The sequence below is a fragment of the Gallus gallus genome, chromosome 1 (assembly GCF_016699485.2).
Source record: "Gallus gallus isolate bGalGal1 chromosome 1, bGalGal1.mat.broiler.GRCg7b, whole genome shotgun sequence".
Lineage (NCBI taxonomy): Eukaryota > Metazoa > Chordata > Aves > Galliformes > Phasianidae > Gallus > Gallus gallus.
Window position 1 is genome coordinate 79154271 of NC_052532.1, and position 21615 is coordinate 79175885.

General features: G+C 45.5%; 1 protein-coding gene across 1 annotated transcript; it reads right to left on the reverse strand.

Moving 5' to 3' along the window:
* Window positions 1–77: 77 nt before the first annotated feature.
* WDR3 (WD repeat domain 3) lies at window positions 78–21602 on the reverse strand. The gene is made up of 26 exons (NM_001031485.2): window positions 21327–21602; window positions 20275–20484; window positions 19562–19680; window positions 18048–18126; window positions 17605–17700; window positions 17029–17139; window positions 15920–16021; window positions 15714–15811; window positions 14704–14802; window positions 14108–14338; window positions 13724–13817; window positions 12858–12959; window positions 10349–10434; window positions 9812–9947; window positions 9060–9116; window positions 8279–8379; window positions 7680–7791; window positions 7433–7567; window positions 5892–5942; window positions 5211–5276; window positions 4692–4784; window positions 4110–4157; window positions 2632–2675; window positions 2016–2144; window positions 1437–1530; window positions 78–861 (listed from the first exon to the last, which is right to left on the reverse strand). The coding sequence occupies exons 1-26, from the start codon at window positions 21495–21497 to the stop codon at window positions 706–708; spliced, it is 2820 nt and encodes a 939-aa protein (NP_001026656.2). The 5' UTR covers window positions 21498–21602; the 3' UTR covers window positions 78–705.
* Between the last annotated feature and the right edge of the window lie 13 nt (window positions 21603–21615).

Here is a 21615-nt window from a genome sequence, read left to right on the forward strand (position 1 = left end):
ACTGCAGCCCTTTCATTTTCTCCCACAGATTTTACTTTCTGGAAAAAAAAAATTCTTTAACAACCCATGAAACAGAATGAGACAGTCAAGGATTTACTAGAAAAATATCATGACAAAATTCCATGGACAAAGTTGTTTGATAAAGCGTATATAAACATTATTTAATAGAGCACAGTGTTTCCTCCATTCCACTGAGAAGTTAGTGGTTGGAGATGACTTCTGAAGTCTCAAAGTCTTGTCCATAGCCTCTAAGCACTTCCACAAACCATCAGCAGGTGTCAAAGCAGCACAGAATGTCACCAGCTGCCTCCCAGGGACAGGGCAAAGTCTGACCAGCAGCCCATGTACTGATTCACCCCATTCAGTTAGCGCACTGCCAGCAGGCTGACCTCTTCTGAAGAAGAAACCAACTCCAGTTCTATCAGGCATTCTGCTAGAGGAAAGGCATTGACCTTTGACAGCTACCTCAGAAACAGCTGAAATGCACACATAAAGAGCAGAGCACAGACAGCTCATCTCACTAGGCAGAGACGATCAACCCGTGTTGACACTGTCCCCAGCCAGGCAAGGCTAGCTATCCCACACGGAGAAGGGACAGACTTTGTTCCAGTCACCAAACTTCACAGAGATGTTCAGCCACAAGTATAGGTCCATGGCCAGCACTGAGGTTATGTGATGCCATCCAGCTGTTCTGGGCAGCAAGTGCTAAACCACTGCAAGAATCATTTTCTCTTTCTTCTTCCTCTTCCTCTTCTTCTCCTCGAAACGGTCTGTAGCATCAGCAAAAAACATGACCTCATCCTTGGCCTCAATCTCCCTCTTGAGGTACTGGAGCCCTGCCATGTTGAATCCCAGCACGTCCTGTTGAGACAGACAAGCACCGCACTGTTGGGCACATCTCCAGCCTGTTAGGAGGAACAAGCTACCTGGAACAGGTGATACTCTGGCCACTCTCTACTGAGAGATGATGAAAGCAAGACAATCCCCCACAGTTAATTAAGGCAACAATACTTAAATGTAAACTTCATCTGAGCAGGTGAACAACCTGCACTCTGTTCCCCACATTTTTGTTAAAAACAACTATAATCCACTATTTCCTGAAAAACAAGTTGTTGACAACCATCTGAAGATGTTCCTGGGAAGGCTTGTTGTAGCCCACAAGAAACCAAATAAAAATAGAGTTAATTTACTTCCCACATATACTAGAGACCCAAAGCACAATTACATGCATCGACAAAAAGCCGAAATAGGAAGGGAGAGGGAGGAAGAATGCACATAGGATAGTGTCACATCAGGAAAATGCAGCCTGTTTGCACAGGAAGAAGGTGAAAATGGGCTCTAGACCCCCAAGCAGCTTTCCTACTAGACCACAAATGCTTCCAGACATTGGCCAATACTGCTATTCCAGACGCTGGAGGAGAGGCAGCAACACTCACCCGGGCCTCACTGACTCTGGAGATGGTGGTTTTCTTCAGATTTTCTATCACTGTCACCAGCATCTGGTTGCCTGTTATCTGCCCAAAATGTATCCTGGGAACAAAGACAGGATCAGCAACTGACATCAACACAGGCATGTCAGCACCCTGCATCCTGTTTAGCCCACTCCCAGATGATCAGCTGCAGCTGAGGGATGCAGCAATTCCTCATTTCCCAGATCTTTATTCCCAAGGTGGCTTCCCAGGAGCTTCAGAGCCAGAAACTTAAGAAAAAGTCCGAATTTTCCCCACACATTTACACTGCACATGTCCACAGCACATCACATAGTCTTTACAGCTTCAAGAGAAAGAGTATATTCCCCAGCTCTTGTGCTGTCCCAGGGCACTGCCTCACAAAAGCAATGAGCACCTTTCTTTTCACATAAGTGGCACAAAGCGAGTTCATGACACACACTATAGAGGGGCCCTGAGGAACAGGCAGACCCACTACTGACCAGAGCCTTCCTTGCATTCAGGATCTGGACAGTCATGACAGCTGACTTAGACCAGCAGACCTGTCTGGGCAGATGGAAGACTCACTTGAGCAGGAAGAGGAGAGCACGGCACAGGAGTTCAATTTCTGCACCCAACTGAATATATTCATTGAAGAGTCTGAGTAGGTCAGGGACATAGGAGAAGGGCAGCACCAGGAGAGACTCTTCCAGCTCACTAAAAAGAAGCAAAGGGATGGCAACAATAGTCTCAGCTACTGCAGAACTATAGATGAGCAAGAAATGCTTCCATGTGGGAAGGTTCTGACACAAAAGCTGTGCTGAATGCTCCCCACTGCTGGTCTGCACCTGCCCACAAAGCACAGTGCATCTGCACAGCCCAGGGCCCTGACCAGCAGGCACCTTTTGAGAGGAAGAGGAGGCACAGCATTCCATCCTCAGTATCCCCAAGTTCCTCTTCACATACGCATACATCTCCACGCAGCCAACCCCCATAGAAAAGCTTTGTTGAATACTCCTCATGGACAAATTCCCACTCCCCACTTCCACACACGCTCCAAAAAAAGGCTGCCAGAGAGTAACCTCCAGACTCTTCAACACCACCCACTCAGCACAGGAGTACAACACAGGAACCCAACCAACCCTGGACTCAGAAGTCCAATTCTTTGGCACAAGCCTGTTCAGCAATAAGACTTGGGACTCACCTTGACTTGACCTTCTTGAAAACTTCTAGCACATACTCAGAAGGCTGTAACAGAAGAAAGACACCAGCTCTGCACATCAAGAAACATTCCAAGACAAACATGTGCCTTAAGGCTCATTTTGCCCAGTTAAAAACAGGCAATCACATCTTGTTAGATGGATAGATCCATCTGAATGTAACAAGCAAAAAAGAAACCCCTTCAGCTCCAACCAACTACCAGTCCAGGAAGTTCTGCCTCCATAAAACCCAGCCTTCTCAAAATACACCAAACTGGTAAAGATATATTGTAGGGGAAAAAAGATTATATAAAAACTTGGTGAAACAGACAATATTTATGAAACTTTACACAAACTCATCTTCAAAGATTTAATAATTACTCCCCAATCCTGTTTATCTGCTTAAAGTGTTCAGCAAATGCAGAGCTGCCAAGTGCCAAAGAGAAGTGTCTCAATGCTAGGTGATAGGATTTCATTCACTTCTGTTCAGTGTATGCAACAAGTTAATTATAACTACACCTATAGTCAGAGAGAAAGGATGTAGAAGAATGTAAATTCTATATGGAAAGAAACAGGCTCAGTAAAAGCTGTGTCAGTTCCCTAAAAGTAAACCTGGCCAATTACAACACAGCCCTGCGTTGCCTTGCTCAGCACTGCCCTGCTCAATTGATTTAGGGTCAGAAAGCCTTCAAGTGCCTCCAGCTCCTGCTCCTTGAGTCAGAGCAACACAGTAGATTCACTGGGTCAAGCATCCCACACACAGTCTGTCCCAAAAAGATGATGACAGACTGTCATGGCATGAAGTACTTTTGTTCATGACTTGACATAGTAAATCCTCACCACGGTCAGCTCACCACATAAGAAAATGTGTCTTAACTTGTGAATGTTTTTACGCAGCACATGTACTTGGGCATTCCTCAAGAACTTTCTCTGTACAAAGCAAAAAAGTTGCTACTACTAAGCCACAGGATTTCACTCGCCCCTGTTAAATCTATTTACTTGGGAGTTAAATATGCCTGCATTTAGAGAGGAGAGGGGGAGAATGGTTCTGGTTAAATGCTTACAGATGTCAAATGGCCAGGGATGCAGAATGACATTGGTTCCCAGTTACCCATTCCACTGGAATGGCTCAGGTATTTTGTATCTGATAGCATAGCTCCCTTGAATATGGGTATGGCAACCACAGCCTCTTGCCAGAAGCATGCATAGGAAGATTTGAACTAGCTTGCTGTAGCTTAGAGAAGCCATAACAACTGACTCCAACTCTACATGACAAGGTCAAGGCTACCATTGGGTTATGTTTGGCTGCTTTACTTTTATTACACGCATACTAAATAAAGAAAAGCAAATATATATATTATGTTCACTTTGCATAAATCCTGTCTTCCCATAGCAATCCAGTGTTCTGACTCAACCAGCAAATCAAACAGCCTCATTCCAGTTGATGATAGCACATGACCCGAGGTCTGGGCTTTCCACTTACTGTAATATTTCCATAGGCACGGAGAATGGGATTGGCAGGAAAGGGAACCTGGAGACACAGAATGGGTTAGGGTGAGGCAGGTTATTCACAGTGAAAAACATGTATTCACAGTGAAAAACAACCCACAGTTTTTATCCAATGTCTTCCCTCTTCAGAAGCTCGCTGAAGGCCTCACTTGCAGTTGCAGGACAACCTAGTTCTCAGACATGTATGAATAACTCAAATATGTACAAATTTTTTTCTACTTCTTATTGTCACGTATATTACAGACCCTTGTTTAGCATGAAGTGTTGAGATGAAGGCAAAGAATAGGCAATATGATGGGAGCACAGTCAGCAGCACAGTTTTCAGGGACAAAACTTACTTCCTACTGTGACTTTGAATATAACAATCCTCAGAAAGAACACACCACTAACCATGCCTCAGGGTACAGTGCCATCTGTTCTCTGTACGATTTCAGCAAATCTCTGCTCCTTCCAGCTGTGCTGCCTTTATCTGCATGCTGAGCCTCTCCACCAAGATGCCAGAGTTGGAAAGATACACCCACACACCTTGGGAATGGTACTTTCCTCAGTCATTTACCTCTTTTCCAGCAGCTTTGCATATGGCCTTGTGCTCTTTCAGTTTTGCCATCTCTTCTCTATACAGCTCGATAGCTTCCATGATCCGCTCAGCCTGTGCAGCACAGGAAAAGAACCATCAGTCACAAAGCACAGTTCATGTCCAACTAGACAAACGCAGGAGGAAGCAAAGGGGCTGACTTGAAGCATCCCAGGACATCCTTCTCAGAAAGTAACTTCTATTCCAGACCACACTGTTACTCTGAGCACATCAGTTGTGCCCTGAAGGAGTCAAACACCATCCACATTCCCCAGCTGCCCAGGGTGCACTGCTGCAGCTTCAGCTCTCCAGAGGACAGACTGCTCTTGGAGGCAGAGGTGATTCTGCACCTTTATATCTCACAGAGCAATTCCTCTGATCTGCTGCACTTACGGAATATCACAAATTACTCAACTTCAGACTGATTCTCTGACCCTGTGACACCCCCACTCTGAGAAACTGATAAGGCAAAGCAACGCTGGGTGACCCATGCAATCTTACCGCTTTGATGGTTTCAATAGTCTTCTTCCCCGCCAGTCCTGTCTCTCCTTGTGTCTCTCCAGCCACCTACAAAACACAGTTTGCAGTTCTCTCCTGGAGCAGCTCAGAAGCAGATACACACACACAGGCACCCCCTGCATCTTATCACAAATCATCAGCTCCGTTCCCTAAACCTGCCATTTGTCTGAAGAAATAAAGACCTTCAAGTGCATAGCTTTTGCTCAGGACCAGAGGCACTGTGCTATCTCAGAGCACTGGGAGGGAGATAAGCACTGCTCTCATCTGTCCAACAGAGGCTGAATGAACAGCTCAGAGTCAGAACTGTCAACGACACAACCTCAGTGTCTGTGCAAAAGGGATCAGGCTTTCCCACCGACCCTGCACCACATGAACCTGAAAGCAGCTGTCAGAAGGCAGCCCAATGTCGCTCTGGGGATTGTGTGGATGTGAACAGGGGAGATATTCAGTATCCACTGCCCTGTGTGGCAGTTTGGCCAGCTGCACACACTCGCAAAATTATCTGAGCCAGTATCAGTCCTGGGGAATTTTCCTCCATGCAAATTCTCAGTGCAGTGGAATCACCAGTCCTCTCGACACTTCTTCTGTGTTTCTTACAGAAATTCTAGACTTAGGAAGGAGCTCTGTACTGTCAGACTGACACACTCAGATGGCACAACTCACCACAGGTTGCTCTTCCTTCGCCACGCTTTCTTCATATTCAGCTTCTCGTTGCTACAGTGAAGAAAACACAATGTATTAACACTGGTGAGCAGGCAGCTAGCAAGGGTACAAGTTTCTTTCAGACTGGTAGAGCAACAGAGCCTGCAGCTTCTTGCAGCCTTGCGCAAAAGCCAGGACCAATGAGTAGAGAATCAACAATGCCAGTGCAAAATCTGCTTGTTCCTGATTCCCACCCCACAGAGAACTTGGGCTGAAAAGACTGAAAGAAATCAGAGTCTCCAAGCTAGATGCAGGAACAGCCTGCAGACAGACCATCATGCTTGAAATAAGACACCAGCAATTCAATACCGGACTTTCCACTTGTCATGAAGCACAAAAGAAACAAGCTTAGGAAATTCCCAGGGCTGTCCTAGCCTGCAAGAGAAAAGAGCCTCCTGCCCACCATCTCTCATGTTCAGTGTGTAATTCACTACTGGTATATTCCTGCCCACTTTGTTATTAAAACTTGACCCAGAACATGCTTTTCTTATCTAGAAAAGGAACTCTGTCTTTCCTGTTAGTACCATCATCTGCAGCATGCCAGTCACTGCATCAAGATGCTGCCTATGAATCACTTTGCAAACAGGCCAGGAGAAGAACAGTTTATCGCACATTTCTTAAACATTCCTGCTGCTGCATGTGTGTTCTTCCCTCACTGAGTCTTGAGAACTTCTAAAAGAATGGGAAACAGAGCCAGAGTCCTCTGTGGGATACAGTAAGAGTTACAAACTGTCCCAGGCTAAGTTCCCATTAGAGGTGTGTAAAAAATGTTTCCCCTGCCCCAAGGTGGTCCAGCACTGGAACAAGTGCTCAGCTTGGAAAACTTCCTTTCTTGGAGATGTTCCTGAGTCACCCAGGCAAGTGTCTGGACAATATGACAGTCCTAGGGTTTGCCTACTGTGAACAGGGGGTTGGACTACAGACTCCAGAGTCTCCATCCCACTACAGTCCTTCTGTGAGTATGACTCCTCACAATACAGGTTCAAAAGGAATGGAAGGGGCTTCTTGCATTGGACTACTCTTGCTTGGAAAGGAGGAAAAGAAAACAAACAGTATTCAAAAAGAATGGTGCTCTCCATCACCCCACAACAGCCACTTGCTGAACGGTGTCCAAAACACTTCAGTAGAACTGAGTGCAAGAGAGTAAGAGAAGCTTGTTGACTATAGTCAACAAAACCATAGAAAACCACAACCATAAAAGAAAGTCTGGGAAGTGGGACAGAAGCACAGCAGAGAGCAAATCGATGAGGTGTCTGCAATGCAGTACAGGCAGAAGAGCACCAGCAATACCTGTGGTGCTGTCTACAGACAGCTCAGTGCAACAGTGCAATCATGCAGAAGATGGCAATCAACCCAGGCATTTCACCACCAGGCTGTAGATAGTGATAAGGAAGCCTGCAAAGCATGGAGCCAGACTATTCCACAGTGAAAAAATGAGGAATCTGTCTGATGGGCCAAAAAGAAATCTGGAAGCTGTCTTTGGAAGGAAGAATGCAACTCACCATTTCCCTCTCCTCTTCCAAGATAAGTGGCTCCCTCGTCCTCTCCCAGAGGCGCAGGGACTTGTCATGGGATGCTGACACTACATAGTCTCCGTTGGGACTGAGTGCCAAGCACCACACCTCCTGGTGATGCCCCTGCAAGTAGAGAAAAAAGGTAAGACATGAACAACACATCTCCCAGCTCCTGAGAAAAGTGCCTCTCACATAGCGATAATGCTTCATTTCAAGAGCCTCCAAAACTTCCTACCTCCAATGTCTGGATGTGCTCAAATTTATCTGCATCCCACTGCTTAATCTTGTTGTCCTTCCCAGCAGTGAAGAAGAGATGGGATTTGGCCACAAACTGGAGATACATCACACTGGGAAGGCAAAAAAGCAGGAGAGAAAGGGACCTCAAAACACACATGTATAGGAGACAGCAGTGTATTCCAAAACCCTGTAGTCCTCATCACCACTTACCTCTGGGAAATGCCTTCTGACACCAACCCACACTACAATGACCAAATTCTGGCCTGGGACAAAGAGCACCAGAGGGCAGGAGCATCCAATGCAGCCAGTGAGGTTTGGCACAAGAGCTGTGTGATCTCAGCAGCTACCAGACAGCCCTAACCACATTTGTGCTTGTGTCTCACTGACTTGGACTCTCTATGGAAAGCTCAGCGCACAGGTTTGGTGCTAATACAGGGGACCTTGCAGCAAAGGTAGTAAGGGCTCAAATTCACCCACCTGGGGAACACTTCTGATGGCTTCTCCCCACTACACAGAACAAAAAGCTCACTGCTGGATCACAGCCCCTCAAACAACAAAGCAGCCCACAGCCCAAAGATGCTGTAATGTTTGACCAACCTGTCATCATGGGCAAAGAGAGAGCGGTGACAGTCCCCAAAATCCAAGCCCCAAATCTTCACATTCCTGTCGGCAGACCCAGTTGCAATCAGAGCCCCATCCTACAGAGAAATGCATGGAATGGTGTGGGCAGCTGGCTGGCAGCCCGACCAGGAATCATCAACAGACTAAGCAGTGCCAAGGCACTGGCTCCTGAAATACGCCCTCCTGATCCCTCCACCTCCCCTCTCCTTAGCAAGGCGCATCCCTGTAGTACTGACAGACAGCCCACAGAAAGCACCCTGAGTCTTTTCTGAATCTCTGCAGGCACTTAAGACCTTAGCTAAAGCTTAGCATTTTTGCAATCCAAAGAGCTTCACTGCAAGGCTACCATGACCCAAGAACGAAAAGGCAAGAAGAAGTTGCTCCACCTCAGCACTACTCACTGCTCTCTCTATCAAAGAATTCAGACCCCACAAAGGCAGCTAGTAACTTCAGCAGAGAGTGTGTTGTACCGCTTAAGATGAGCCCAGGGAACCACAGCAGCACTTTAGTTTCTACTCCTTACATAATGCCTTGTTCAGTTCTGTAATAACTGCTGCTTCACGACCTTTCCCAGTGAGCACAGGACTGCACGATCAGGAGGGGCTTGCTGTATCTTATCAAGGAACTGCTAAGTCAGGAGCAGGGAGGCATCAGGAGAGCACTGTCCTAGAGGCAATGCTGCCAGCAGAGGTTCACACAGTCATCAACATCACCACAGCCCCACCTGCAGCAAATGCACAACCGTAATGATACTTACATAGGAGATGTCCATACACAGCACTGGCAGCTTGTGTCCATACAGAGACAGGAAAAACTGAAGCAAAAAAATAAAGATAACTCAGACATTTTGGGAGCATGCATGTGAAAATGCCAGGCTCCAGACTAGTTCTGCTCTTTCCCAGGAGGCCTATCCTTCCAGCACCACTCTTGCCCTGAACACAGGTAGCAGTGAGGCTATGCTGGCAGAACTGTTATGAAGATAAAAGAACTCAAGCAAGCTGAGCTAACTGGTTCTGACCAACACCACCTATGGAGTTTATCTGTTTCTCTTTGCATATCTGTCATTGCTGGTCTGTTTTTCTGTCATTTCCCTCGTGTTCTTGCACTAACATACAAATCACAAAACCACCACACTGGCTCAGACTGTATAAGGAAGGTTTTCCTTCCCCAGGTTTTGCCTGTGCTATGCTCAACTTAAGAGCCACACGCAACACTGATTCACCCCATGCTTACAGTTCCACATGGCTCTGGCATACCATCCTGCCTGCAGAGTTCAAGTGACCTTACCATATGCAGGTTCACAATCCTTTCCAGACAAAACATATTTTCTCCCCAGCATGAGCAAGCCACAGTTCTGTCAGTATTGTTGGCAAGCAAGCACATGAAGTGAGATGCAAGATCCCTCTTTGATTATTACTGGAATCCTACAATAAACGTGCAGTTTTCCAACATACTCCTCATCTTCCAGGCTATAATTATCAGTGCCTCACAGTCCATACAGTCACATACCTTGAGTGTGTCAGTGTAGAAAACCTTCACAGTGCAATCCAGTAAAGAGACAGCTAGCAGTTTCTGGTTGGGGCTGTACCGCACACACAGAACATCTTCATCCAGCTGCAAGATTCGCACCTGTTTCATGGATAGTCTGGCAACAAGAGAAAAAAAAAAATACTCTTACCCCAGAAAAGGCATGAATACAATCCCCACATTGCACCCTGGGAAAACAGGCTAATCCTAACATTAAGCACCTGGTTCCTCATTAGGACTTGAACAAGATAGGATTGGAAATGAGCAGGACACTGAAGGCTGACAGAGTTCACTGCTAGATGTACTACTTGTGATTAGAGGCTACACTGTATGTAAGCAGGGGACCACAATGTAAGAAATTCCCATCCTCACAGAAACTCAGACCTCCACAAAACTCTGCACTGACACTCTCCTCCATGCACGTCATTGGCACTTCTTGTGGTGCACAGCAAAAGTCAAAGCATCCATCAAAGAGAATAAATACTGCAGATGAATGCAGTCAATGGTTTCTTTTCTCACCTCTTCTGAATGCTGCTCTCATCCTTCACAAGCTCAAAATCCCAGAATTTGACACATTTATCAGCACCTCCTGTCACAAAACCACGCTGCAGGGGAAAAACAAAGTTATTATGAAATCAGTTCCACTGTAACACAGAAATGCTACAGACATAAACTGCCAACACACCAGGTTTTTGAAAAAGGCCTCACATTCCCACAGCTTTTATGATTAAGAGGACACCACCAGGAGCACTTGCTCTGGTTGGAACGCTCATTACCAGCTGGCTGAGCAAGAACAATTTCAGGAGCTCTGGCAGGCAGGTCTGAGACAACGACTGCAAATGTAAAGCAAGACATGGACTAAAACTTTGGAACTGAAAGTCATCTCGGCTGTAGGTAATGAAGTGCATTTTGGGAATGAGCTGACACTCACTGTTCTCGAGTCACAAACACCTCATCATCATCACAAGCACAGCCTTCTAAAGGAAGAAGAAAGCGCTTATACGTTAAAAACAAGGTAAAAACTGTCCCAGATGTTTTAATCTGCTGAGTAAATGAATCACAGGCAGGTTATTACTTGCTATGGTTTTGATTCCACTAAGAGCAACACTGCAGCTTCTAGCTTAAGAAAATGAAGAAAAGCATAATAAACAAAGAGAAGAAAAGTGAAAGTTGGTACAAACCAACATGAACCTGAATTCTGGCAATAGAGAAAAATACTTGAGAAAACAAAACCACACAGACCATTTCTAGAGATGGCTGTAAGAGCTGTTAAACAGCACGGCTCAGAAGGCGTGTGGATTCAGTAAACATTTCCCATCTGTTGTGCTCAGGGAAAAGCCATGTACCATAACCATAGTACAAGACTCCAAAAACTCACAAGAGTGTAAAAAGCAGCTACTTGTGCCAGATATTATAAATCAATGGTTTCACATTCACCAGATCTAAGACTTTTATGGAGCAGAACTAGATACTCTCTAAATCATCAATACTCATGCTCAGTAACTCTGGAAATATGAGGGAAGATTCAGGAAAAACCCAATAAAACATCAGAATTCAGACAGAGTAAGCAGGCAGGCCTGTTAATTGTGAGCATACTCAACAGGAGTAACAGGCACTTGCAATTTCATCAAGCAAGGGAAGTAAAATTAAAACAATTAAATTCAGTTGAAACAAGCTTAGGGAAATACAATATGATGGAAATTACCCTTTTCCTTAAGAGTAATGCTGTAGTTCATAGAATCACAGCATGGTTGAGCTGGCAGGGTCCTTTGGGTCCACTTGCTCCATGCCTGTGCTCAAGCAGGAACACCCAAGAGCAGGGTGCCCCAAACCACTGAACAGTCAGCTTTTGAAGATCTCCAACAACTCTGGGCAACCTACTCCAGAGCTTTAGCACCAAAACAATGACGAAGTGCTTCCTGATGTTTCGAAAGAACTTTCTGTGTTGCAGTTTGTAATCAATGCCTCTTAGAAGAGCCTGCCTCTGTCCTCTGTGCATCCTTCCTTCAGACACTGATATACATGTAGGGAAGCAAGGACCTAAGCTCAACATATACATCTAGTACAACGCAGTGCCCCGAGTTGAATTTAAGAAACATGGTGGATTATTTACCTAACAACACATTCTCACTGCTGAGAGGTTGTCAAAAGAGCTAAGTAAGTCCTTCAAAAGACGTTAACTCAGGCATTTGGCACTGGTATAACTTCTACCACACTGCGCATTCAGATCCTAGGGTCACCAGCACAGAAAAGATTGCAGTAGCATAAAAAGTACCACAGGAATGATTAAGAGCCTGGAAAACATATCCTGCAGAAACAGACAGGAGAAGTCTAGCCTAAGAATCATCAGATAAATGGGTAATATGGTCACTTGGCAAGAGTGCAACACAAAGGAAAAAACAGCACTGTGTTAACAGGAATTTTTAAAAAGCAAATGAACATGCTAGCAAGTCCAACAGCTGGGAGTTAAAGCTCAGCAAGCTGAAACTACAAAGAAGCAGAAAGTTTAACACAGAGGATAATAGTGGAAAACAACTTTTCTTTATACCCAGTCTAAATCTCTCTTTCTTTAATTTGAAACCATTTTCCCTTGTTCTATCACAACAGACCCTACTGAAGAGTCTGTCCCCTTCTTTCTTACAGCCCCCCTTTAGATAATCAGCCACCACAGCAGACTACAAAGCAATGAAGTTCTCCACAGCTGGAACACATCAATAACACATGCCCTGCTGCACACACAGACCCTGCTGGGGAAGTCGAAGTTCTCGATCATGCAGAAGGCAGGTGAGGCAATGAGGATGGCCCACCTCAACCTGAAGACTCACTGTGATGCGCCATATAAGACCAGAGAGATATTTCAAACTTCATATATATCTGCAGTTCAAGTTCTTAGATGGTACCAGCTGCATCCTTCACCTCCCATGATGACATTCCCATGCTCACACCAGTAGCACAAATGTAGCACTATAGGAAGGAGCTACACAAAAAGACATGGAACAGATGATGCTTACAAGGCTGGCAGAGTTACCTGGTCTGGTGAAAGAGCAATGGACCACACAGCCCCATTGTGGGCATTAAGCGTCTCCATGAGAGTCCCAGAAGCCAGGTCATAAAGCTGCAGTTTCCCTGTCTGGGCAGAAAGACACATCAAAGAGGACAAATCAGACCCGCCAACTTCATGATATACCACAGGAACAACTTATGGAGCATTAATCAGATCTGCAAACAGACCTGAGACTGACTTCTTAGAGAGGTCTCCAGAAATGGCAAAGATTAAAACTGCTCAAAGCAGAGCTCAGAGACAAAAGGTCTGAGCTACCAGAGGTGAGACTACAGCAGTGACAAAGCAGCCAACTATTAATAGAAAAACAAGGCTCCAAACATAGAGGAGAGCTCAGAGCAAATATTCCCGGGCTGCACAACACATGGGAGTCAGAGTAGCACCTTAATGGCAGCAGAGGAGCTCTTGCTCCATTTAAGCTCTCTGAGCTAGGCAGGCACTTCTGAACAGGCTTTGATAGCTCCTAACACATCTGCTACCCATCTCCTGAACAACCAGCTTCATTACATCACTGTTACACACGGATAGCCAAACTCCTGATGGAGATCGGGGACTTCTCAAAACTCTCCTCAGCTGCCCAGCTCAAGCCATAGGAGCTACATAAAGACTCAGGGAACAGAACAAACTAACTGCCACAGGGGTTTTTACATCTAAAATTGGACTGGATTATCCTGTGGGTCTTTTCCAACCTTAGTGATTCTATGATTCTATGATTCTAAAACAGAATACTCCAGAAAATGTAACACATTTTCAGTAAGGCTGCCTTAATGACATTTTCAGAACATAATCCCAGACTTGGGCTGAGTCAGGAGCGCAGAGGGGACACTATTTACCTTGGTGCCAACGATGACCTGCCGATCTCCCGGGACAAAGAGTGAGCATAGCGCATACTCGCAGTCCATCGTTCGGATACATTGCAAAGTTGATCTGTGGACAAAGAGTTCAAAAGCTCTTTTCACACAAAATCTGGTCTGCTGAGTGAGACATGCTCCAGAGCTGCCTCTCTCAGCTCCTTTCTTTTTGGTTGCGGCCAGAAGATACTGCACCGCCATGCTATTCTGTTTACTTCTTTTACTTAATAAAGGAAGGAATACTCTGTTTTATATTCCTCCATCATTCCCTCTTCCTTATCACTGGATCTCCAAACACAGCATCCGTAAGTTCCATCAGACTAACATGCACAGGGCAGAGGGGACTGACACAACTGCACAGCATACCTGTTCCAAATCTTTACAGACTCTGCAGCTCCTGAAAGAACAGCAATATTATCAGAGCTAAAAGCTAATGTCCTGACGTCACTGCGGTGGCCTCCAATGGTTATCCTGGATGCACGGACAGCCTGTGGGACCTGCGCTGACAGGTTCAGGGTGTATAACTCAATGATGTTGTTCTGGAGCAGCAGCACAATCTTCAGCTCTTCTTTTGGAGAGAGAATCATGTCAAATGACCTGTTTGATAAGACAAATTAGATTAGAGCTGTACACAGGGGCCATAAGACACAGGGGCCTCCTACATCAAGTAGGAATCAAGTATCAAGAACTGAGGAATCAAGTATCAAGAACTGAGAAAGAAGAATATGGACATAGTGCATGCTATGAACAAGTGCAAGCTAAGCCACAGAGGACTGCAAGGAGGTCACCACTTGGGGCAGTGCGAATGGACTGGCAGACCACAGTAGCCCTCCACTCAGCTCCAAGTTGAACAGATGTTGAGGGGGAAGCTTCTTCCTTCTTGTCCATAATGAGCTGTACAGAGTTTTTCCCAAGCAGCTTTACAACCACAGCCCAGCCTCGTCAGCAGGATTTCCACTTACTTGATTTTAGCAGAAGCTCTGATGTTAGTGACCCGCTGGATCTCCTCCTGCAGGCTCAGCTCCACATTCCCTTTATGCTCATCTTCTTCAGACTTCTTCCTATAAACATCAAATAATGGAGAGGGAGTCAGGTAACTCAGCACAGACAAGCCAAACTAAGACAGGGACAGAGAATAGCGCAAGTAAACCACTAAGCTCACTGAAAACAATTGCCCTGTTATCCAGCAGCACTAATTATTTTTTAAGAACAGAGCAAGACAGCTAAGTTTAGGCTGTTACGCATGCTAAGCAGACAAACTGTCCCAAAAAAGGCAGCATCCTCTGGGATACAGCCAAAGCACTTAACGAGGCACATTACAAAGATGGATACAAAGCAGACAACATCAAGTTGTGTTTGACTGAGATCAGTTTCTGCTCATCTCATACCACTCCCACAAAATCCTCATTCATTGCCAAAATGTGACTTCAAACGTATCTATCTGCTCTGTGCTTCAGCTTCTACAGTGGAGCCAGAGCTCCCTCAATGGCTACTGTGAAGCAGTCACTAAGTACCAAGATACTCAGAGAGACATTAACACAAAGTAGCCTTTCATAAAGCTCTGATCTGTATCTCTGCCTGCTGTACAATAGGAGATGAGGTATCAGAGACACTCTGACTTCTCATATGAAACTTTCATTCCAGTATATCCTATCAGAGATTTTATTTGACAGAGTAAGCAGTGCAAATATAAATATCAGGTGGAAGTGAGAAAAGAACATTTTCTGCCCATTTCCTTCCACACATTACATTTTTTTGGAGGGGAAATACTCAGAAGGAAAGTCTCTGGTAGTAAATAAATGTTGCTTAGACAAGTGCTAAGGATTCACAAGAACAGTGCCCTTAAAATACAACAGCTTGCACAGACAGAATGACCAGTAGCTTGGAATTCAACCACTGAGTCACGCTGCTTGAAGGGATAGCAATTTTCTGGACACAGACAGTATTCTCATACACCCAGGAGATCACTTACTTGGCTTTTTTCTTTGCTTTCTTCATTTTCTTATCCAATTTTTTCTTTATTTCCTCTTCAGAAAGGACAGAGAATACTTCTAGAACAGCATCAGTCCCCTAGAGATAGAGGTCATATACATGCAAAGCCTTGGCTGGCACTTACAAGGTCCAAGGGCTGCAAGAGCCTCCACTGTAACTCCATAGCAGAGTTACCCCATTACTTACATGGCAGGCCAAAATCTTGCCCATTCTGTCCGTGGCAAGAGTAACTACTCGATCTCTTCCTTCCCGCATGATGGATCCAGCTTTACTGCACTTTAGGAGACGCTACAGGAAAAGAAAAAGAACCTTGGACTGGAAGGCCAAGTGATCTTCTCAGGCAAACTGAGAAACCTGCTTTAAAGGGAAGTCAGGAGGAAAAGACAGGGGAATGAACCTACAAGTTCCTGGTAGAACAGATAGCAAGGATAATCCAGGGACAAAACACGTCTGTGTGAGCTGCAGATTATTTTCTTTATTTTCAAGTAAAATGCAAGAAACATATAATTGACAACCTCAGCAGAAGAATAACTTGATTTCACTGGCAAACCAGAGCCATTTAAGAAATTAAGCTGTATTTCTGTGCAGCAGAGCACAGCTTCTCAGTCAGAAGATGCAAAGAAGACAAAGGACAGGCAAAGGCAAAGAACTGGTGATAAAAGAAGAAAATTCTTTTGAGAGGAGGTCAGTTGAAGTCTTTAACAAGGCCCACTATCTACTATAACTACAAGCAGTCTGGAGTCAGAGAAAAATCCCAGAAACTTTCCCCAGAGAGACTCAATAAAGTCTTCACCAGCAGCACAAGTGGGAATGGCTTTGAACAATCCTATCTGATACTATATTGTGATGGTGCCACTCTGACCCCCATTTTTCTATGCTTCTACTTACTGACATGCAAAACTGAGAGAGAGCACTAAGCTCAGCAGCTGCCAACTAGCCACTATTTCATTCCCATGCTGTTGAATGAAAGAGCTCTGTTACGACTGAGACTTCAAACACTTGCTAATCCCTCCTTCCCCTAATAGAGGGCAAAGAAATTGGTATGTGCTTTGACACAAACACTTCTCATGTTCTGCAAGTAGATGAGGGCAGCAACTACTGCTGAGGAAGAAATTACCAAGTGAGACAAGAATTAACACATTTTCCCTAACAGGCTAAATATGACATTTGGTGTATAAACTCAACACAGACAAGCAAAGTATCAGCATTTCTCAAACTCCTGTTGGCCCTGCAAGCAGCACCATGTGAATAGCATTATATACCCCACCCCAGACAGCATGAAAAAATGAGCTTACCTCCTCAGGACTCTCATCCAACTCCAGGGTCTCATCCTCTTCATTGTCTTTTTCTGCTCCTGGTGAAGATCCTTTGCTTTTCTTGGATTCTGGCTCATCAGGGTCTTCTAGCTGTTCACAGACAAAAATCCATAAGAAATAACTTAAACCACAAGAACTTCAGTGTATCAGTTCCCATCTCTGAATTTATTCATGCTTCATCTCCCTGGAGCAACAAGCAGTTACTATATATGGCAAAAACAGTGGCCTACAGTATGCCCATCAGCACCCAATGCTCCATGTCCTCCTCTCCTGATCCCACAAAACTGTCTTCTCCTGCTGTAATCCAGATGGCCAGAAGATCACACTCTATAAAGTTTGTTCTAGAAGTTCTTGCAGCATCACATGCAAGCTCAAAATACAGAAGACATAAAAATTCTAACTCAAGAGCAGCTTCTGGACCCTTCAGACAGCAAAGACACCACTTCAGTTCTGTTTCCCAGAACAGCAATCAGATTTAACACATTCCAGACACATTTTAGTCCAAAGATAAGCACTTGGGCAAGCGTGTGAGGGGCTACAGAGAGAATGTCTTACCTCCTGGATGTAAGTGATATCCCAAACTCTCAGTTCACTGTCAGCAGTCCCAGTGATCAGACGTTTCTCTTCTGACACCAAAGCCATCCCCCAAACCTATCCAAAAGCACGATGAGAAGAATTGGTCTATGGCTTCTTCAACTATCATAACAATACCGAAGCATCCTGAATTGATTTATTTAAATGGGAACCAAGAGAAGACTGGATCTAACTGGGATCTGCTACAGGGATACCTGTACTTGAACTGTCACCCCTGTTTGTTGATAACAGTTCTCAGATAGTTTGTAAGTCTCTCGTTTGCTCTTCCATAAAGCTTAATAACAACCAAAAATACATCAGATTTCCAGTTTACAATCCCTGAGAGCAAAAAAATGCATAAGGTGAGCCACGACTCGCAATGCAAAGCCCCTCCATCCCTACGGCTCTCTGCACATCCTCTTTACCTCAGTACGGTGTCCAACTAGAGTTTTGAAGCAATGCTGGGTATCCAGGTCCCACCATTTCACCAATGTGTCTTTGCCACTGGAACAAAAACAAAAACCTCAGGACATGAGGAAAGATCACTAGAGTGCATGGTATTACATTAGCTGAGAAAAGCTGAAGAAATACAAAACCTTAAACACCTTCACTTTGAGTTGCTCTTCCCAATGGGGAATTACAGCTGCTCTAGTTCCTCAAAGCTCCTGTATGATTAGGCACCCTTGAAAACTCTCGCTTGTGGCTATATTACGCTACAATAACGCCAGAAGTGCACCAGAGAAAAGTAATTTGAACACTTACGTAGACTGCTTCTCTTCACCCTACAGCAATAAATACTTCTTTATTTTTCATAACTTTGTTGGAGCCGATTTTCTTGCAAAGAAATTAAAATACAAAATTTGCTTTTTCTTTACTAAGCTTACTCAGTAGAAAAGAAAAATCACAACAGGTGATAATTATTATTAATCCATGTCTTTTGCTACACAGCAGTCTAAGGTAACTTGTACAGATGAAGATCTGACAAAAAAAATCTGCACACAGAGAACTGTAGTGAGTTTCTCAAGCTAAAAGATTGAAAAAACAAACAAACAAAAAAACCAACCTAATTTTGCATTCCCAGCAAAGACAAGACTTGGAATTGCATTAGGAAATAGGTATCATCTGCCAAACTAACAAAATGTATTTCTTTTGCAAAAAAGCAAAAAAAGGACACACAAGAAACTTGTTCTAATTTTACACTGAACTGAGTGTACCTATTAGATGACAGTAAATACAAACATTATTGACAGATATTTGAGCAAGAATATATTCTGTCAACTGATTATTACTGAAGGCACACAATCATCTTGTTGATGTTTAACTAAAAACCAACTCAGTAGAACACTGATCATCTTTTAATTAATCCGCTTAATTACTACCTATTGGGAAGACATTGTTCTGTGACGCTGCTGCACAAATTACACACACAGAAGATAAGACTACTTAATTATTTAAGGAGCAAAACAAACATATTATTACTATTCATTGTTATGATAATTCTAAGCTGCTAAGTTTACCAGTAAGTTAAAACCTTTTCCAAATGTTACTTTTCACAATCAGCTATTTGTCTTCTGCTTAACATGTCTGGAATTCAGGCATCAGATTCATAAAATGCGTGGACATGCTGGAAGGTTTGAGAGCTCATTTCTTCATCACAATATAATACAGGTCTCATATGTATGGCTGGGCTTTGAGCAACCTGGTCTAGTGCAAAGTGTTCCTGCCTATGGCAGGATGTTGAACTAGGTGGTCTTTAAGGTCCCTTCCAACCCAAATCATTCTGTAATGCAAAACAATCTCATCTCTTTTGAGCAGGTAAAGCACAGAAAAAGCTGTGATTCTATATAAAAAATATAAATGGCTACAGCACCTAGAACATATAAATAGCAAGTAAAAGTGACTATTTTTCTAATTTACTGCCACACTCAGCCTGACTTACCTGGTGACCAGCAGGTTCTTCTCCTTCAAGAAAAGGACTTGAGTGACAGCATCCTTGTGTCCTTTCAGCCGGTACAAACCGCTCTCATTGATGACGTCCCACACAATGACATCTGTATCCTGGAACAGATAAAGTGTCTCCATGGGACCAATATTTCTCTCCACAAAATGTCTACATCTGCTATGAGACTGCAGAAACTACCTGAAAGCAAGCTGTCCCACTCTGAATTGGAATATTGAGGATGATGAATGCAAATGCCAATCCCTCCCTTGATGAACGTTCAGACCAATAAATGCACTTCTGTCCTGGCTTGGGTCACTTTTGCTGTTCCTGACCTCACAGTCTTCACCTTCAGCAGCTCTGCTAGTACCCTTCTTCTGTTCCCAACTCTCCCAGCCTCAAACTCCCTAACACTACTGTCATCTTGCAGCTCCAAATCCTCTCAGTGCCATCACAGTATCATAGAATGATATAATGGCTTGGATTGGAAGGGACCCCAAGGATCATCAAGTTCCAACCTCCCCTTCCATAGGCAGGGCCACCAACATCCAGATCCGGTACTAGACCAGGTTGCCCAGGGCCATCCCCTGCTACAGGAAGATGCCACATCACCCCCTTAAAATACCAAACATTTTAGTGCAGTTCAACACTCCTTACAGATCACCTCTTTTGCCCTTTGTGAGAGGGCTGTCCTCCTGGTGTGCAGAGCTCACCTTTGAGCCAGACACCAGCCGGCCCCCCAGCTGGTCATACTGCAGCACTGTGACCGCAGCCTTGTGTCCGTTGAAAGCGACGCTCGCTTCCCCACTCAGGAGGCTAAAGATACGGATCGAGCCATCTTCATAGCCAACAGCCAAGTGCAGCCCATCAGGAGAGGGGCGGAGGCAACTGACCTCATGCTTGGAACCCTTGAGGATAAGGACCTGTGATTTTTAGGAGACAAAGCATGCAAAATATTGGTAAACGATACGTCAGAGCCATATACACAAAAGAAAAAACAGAATCATAGAATATCCCAAGTTGGCAGGGTCTGACAACAGTCTGACAAGGGAGTCCAACTCCTGGCTCCACAGAGCATCACTCGAATCCCAAACTCTGTCTGAGAGCCATGGCCAAACCCTCCTTGCACTCTGGCACTCGGGGCCGTACCCACTGCCCTGGGCAGCCCGTTCCATGCCCACCGCCCTCTGGAGCAGACCCTGTCCCTAACCCCCAGCTGCCCCTCCCCTGACACAGCTCCATGCCGTTCCCTCGGGCCCTGTCGCTGTCACGCAGAGCCGCTGCCCCTCCACTCCCTGTGAGGAGCTGCAGCCGCCATGAGGCCTCCCCTCAGCTCTGCGCTGAGCGCACCCAGAGACGAACAAGCCAAAGGAATACATTCTGCTCTCCCACTGAACTCCCAAACAAGCGCTTCCAGCGCTTTAGAACTTTGTTCTTCAGCTTCCTGTGCTGCATACAGTGTAATGAGCCCCGTTTTACAAGGCAGACAGCAGCTAGCAGTAATTTCTCACTGCCAAGCAGCAAAGCGGTATAGTACGAGGCTTAGAAACCAGAAGCCCGCAGTTTTTCCCCGAGTTTTCACCGAATCACGCAATCACAGAACACCCCGAGTCAGTAGGGATTACTGAGTCCAACCCCCGGCCCCGCGCAGCACCGCGCCAAATTCAGACCCCGTGTCTGAGCGCGGCGTCCAAACGCTCCCTGAAGGCGGGCAGCTCAAGGCCGCGCCTACCGCCCCGCCACAGCACGGCCCGCACCCGCTCACCTTCTCTCCTTTCCGCGCGTCCCACACGAAGACGTGCTCGCAGGCCGGCACAGCCACGCAGCGGCCCCGCTCGCCGCGCAGGGTCACGAAGGCGGGGTTGCCCCTGGCGCTGCCCACCAGCCCGAAGAGCGCGGCGGGCGCGTAGCGCAGGTACTGCCGCGTGAGCCCCATGGCGATGGCGATGGCGATGGCGGCGGCGGCGGCGCCGAGGGGATGCCGAGGGGATGCCGCGGGCCGCACGTGCCAGCGCCCCACGGCCGGCACCGGAGGCGCGTCAGAGCGGGGCGGG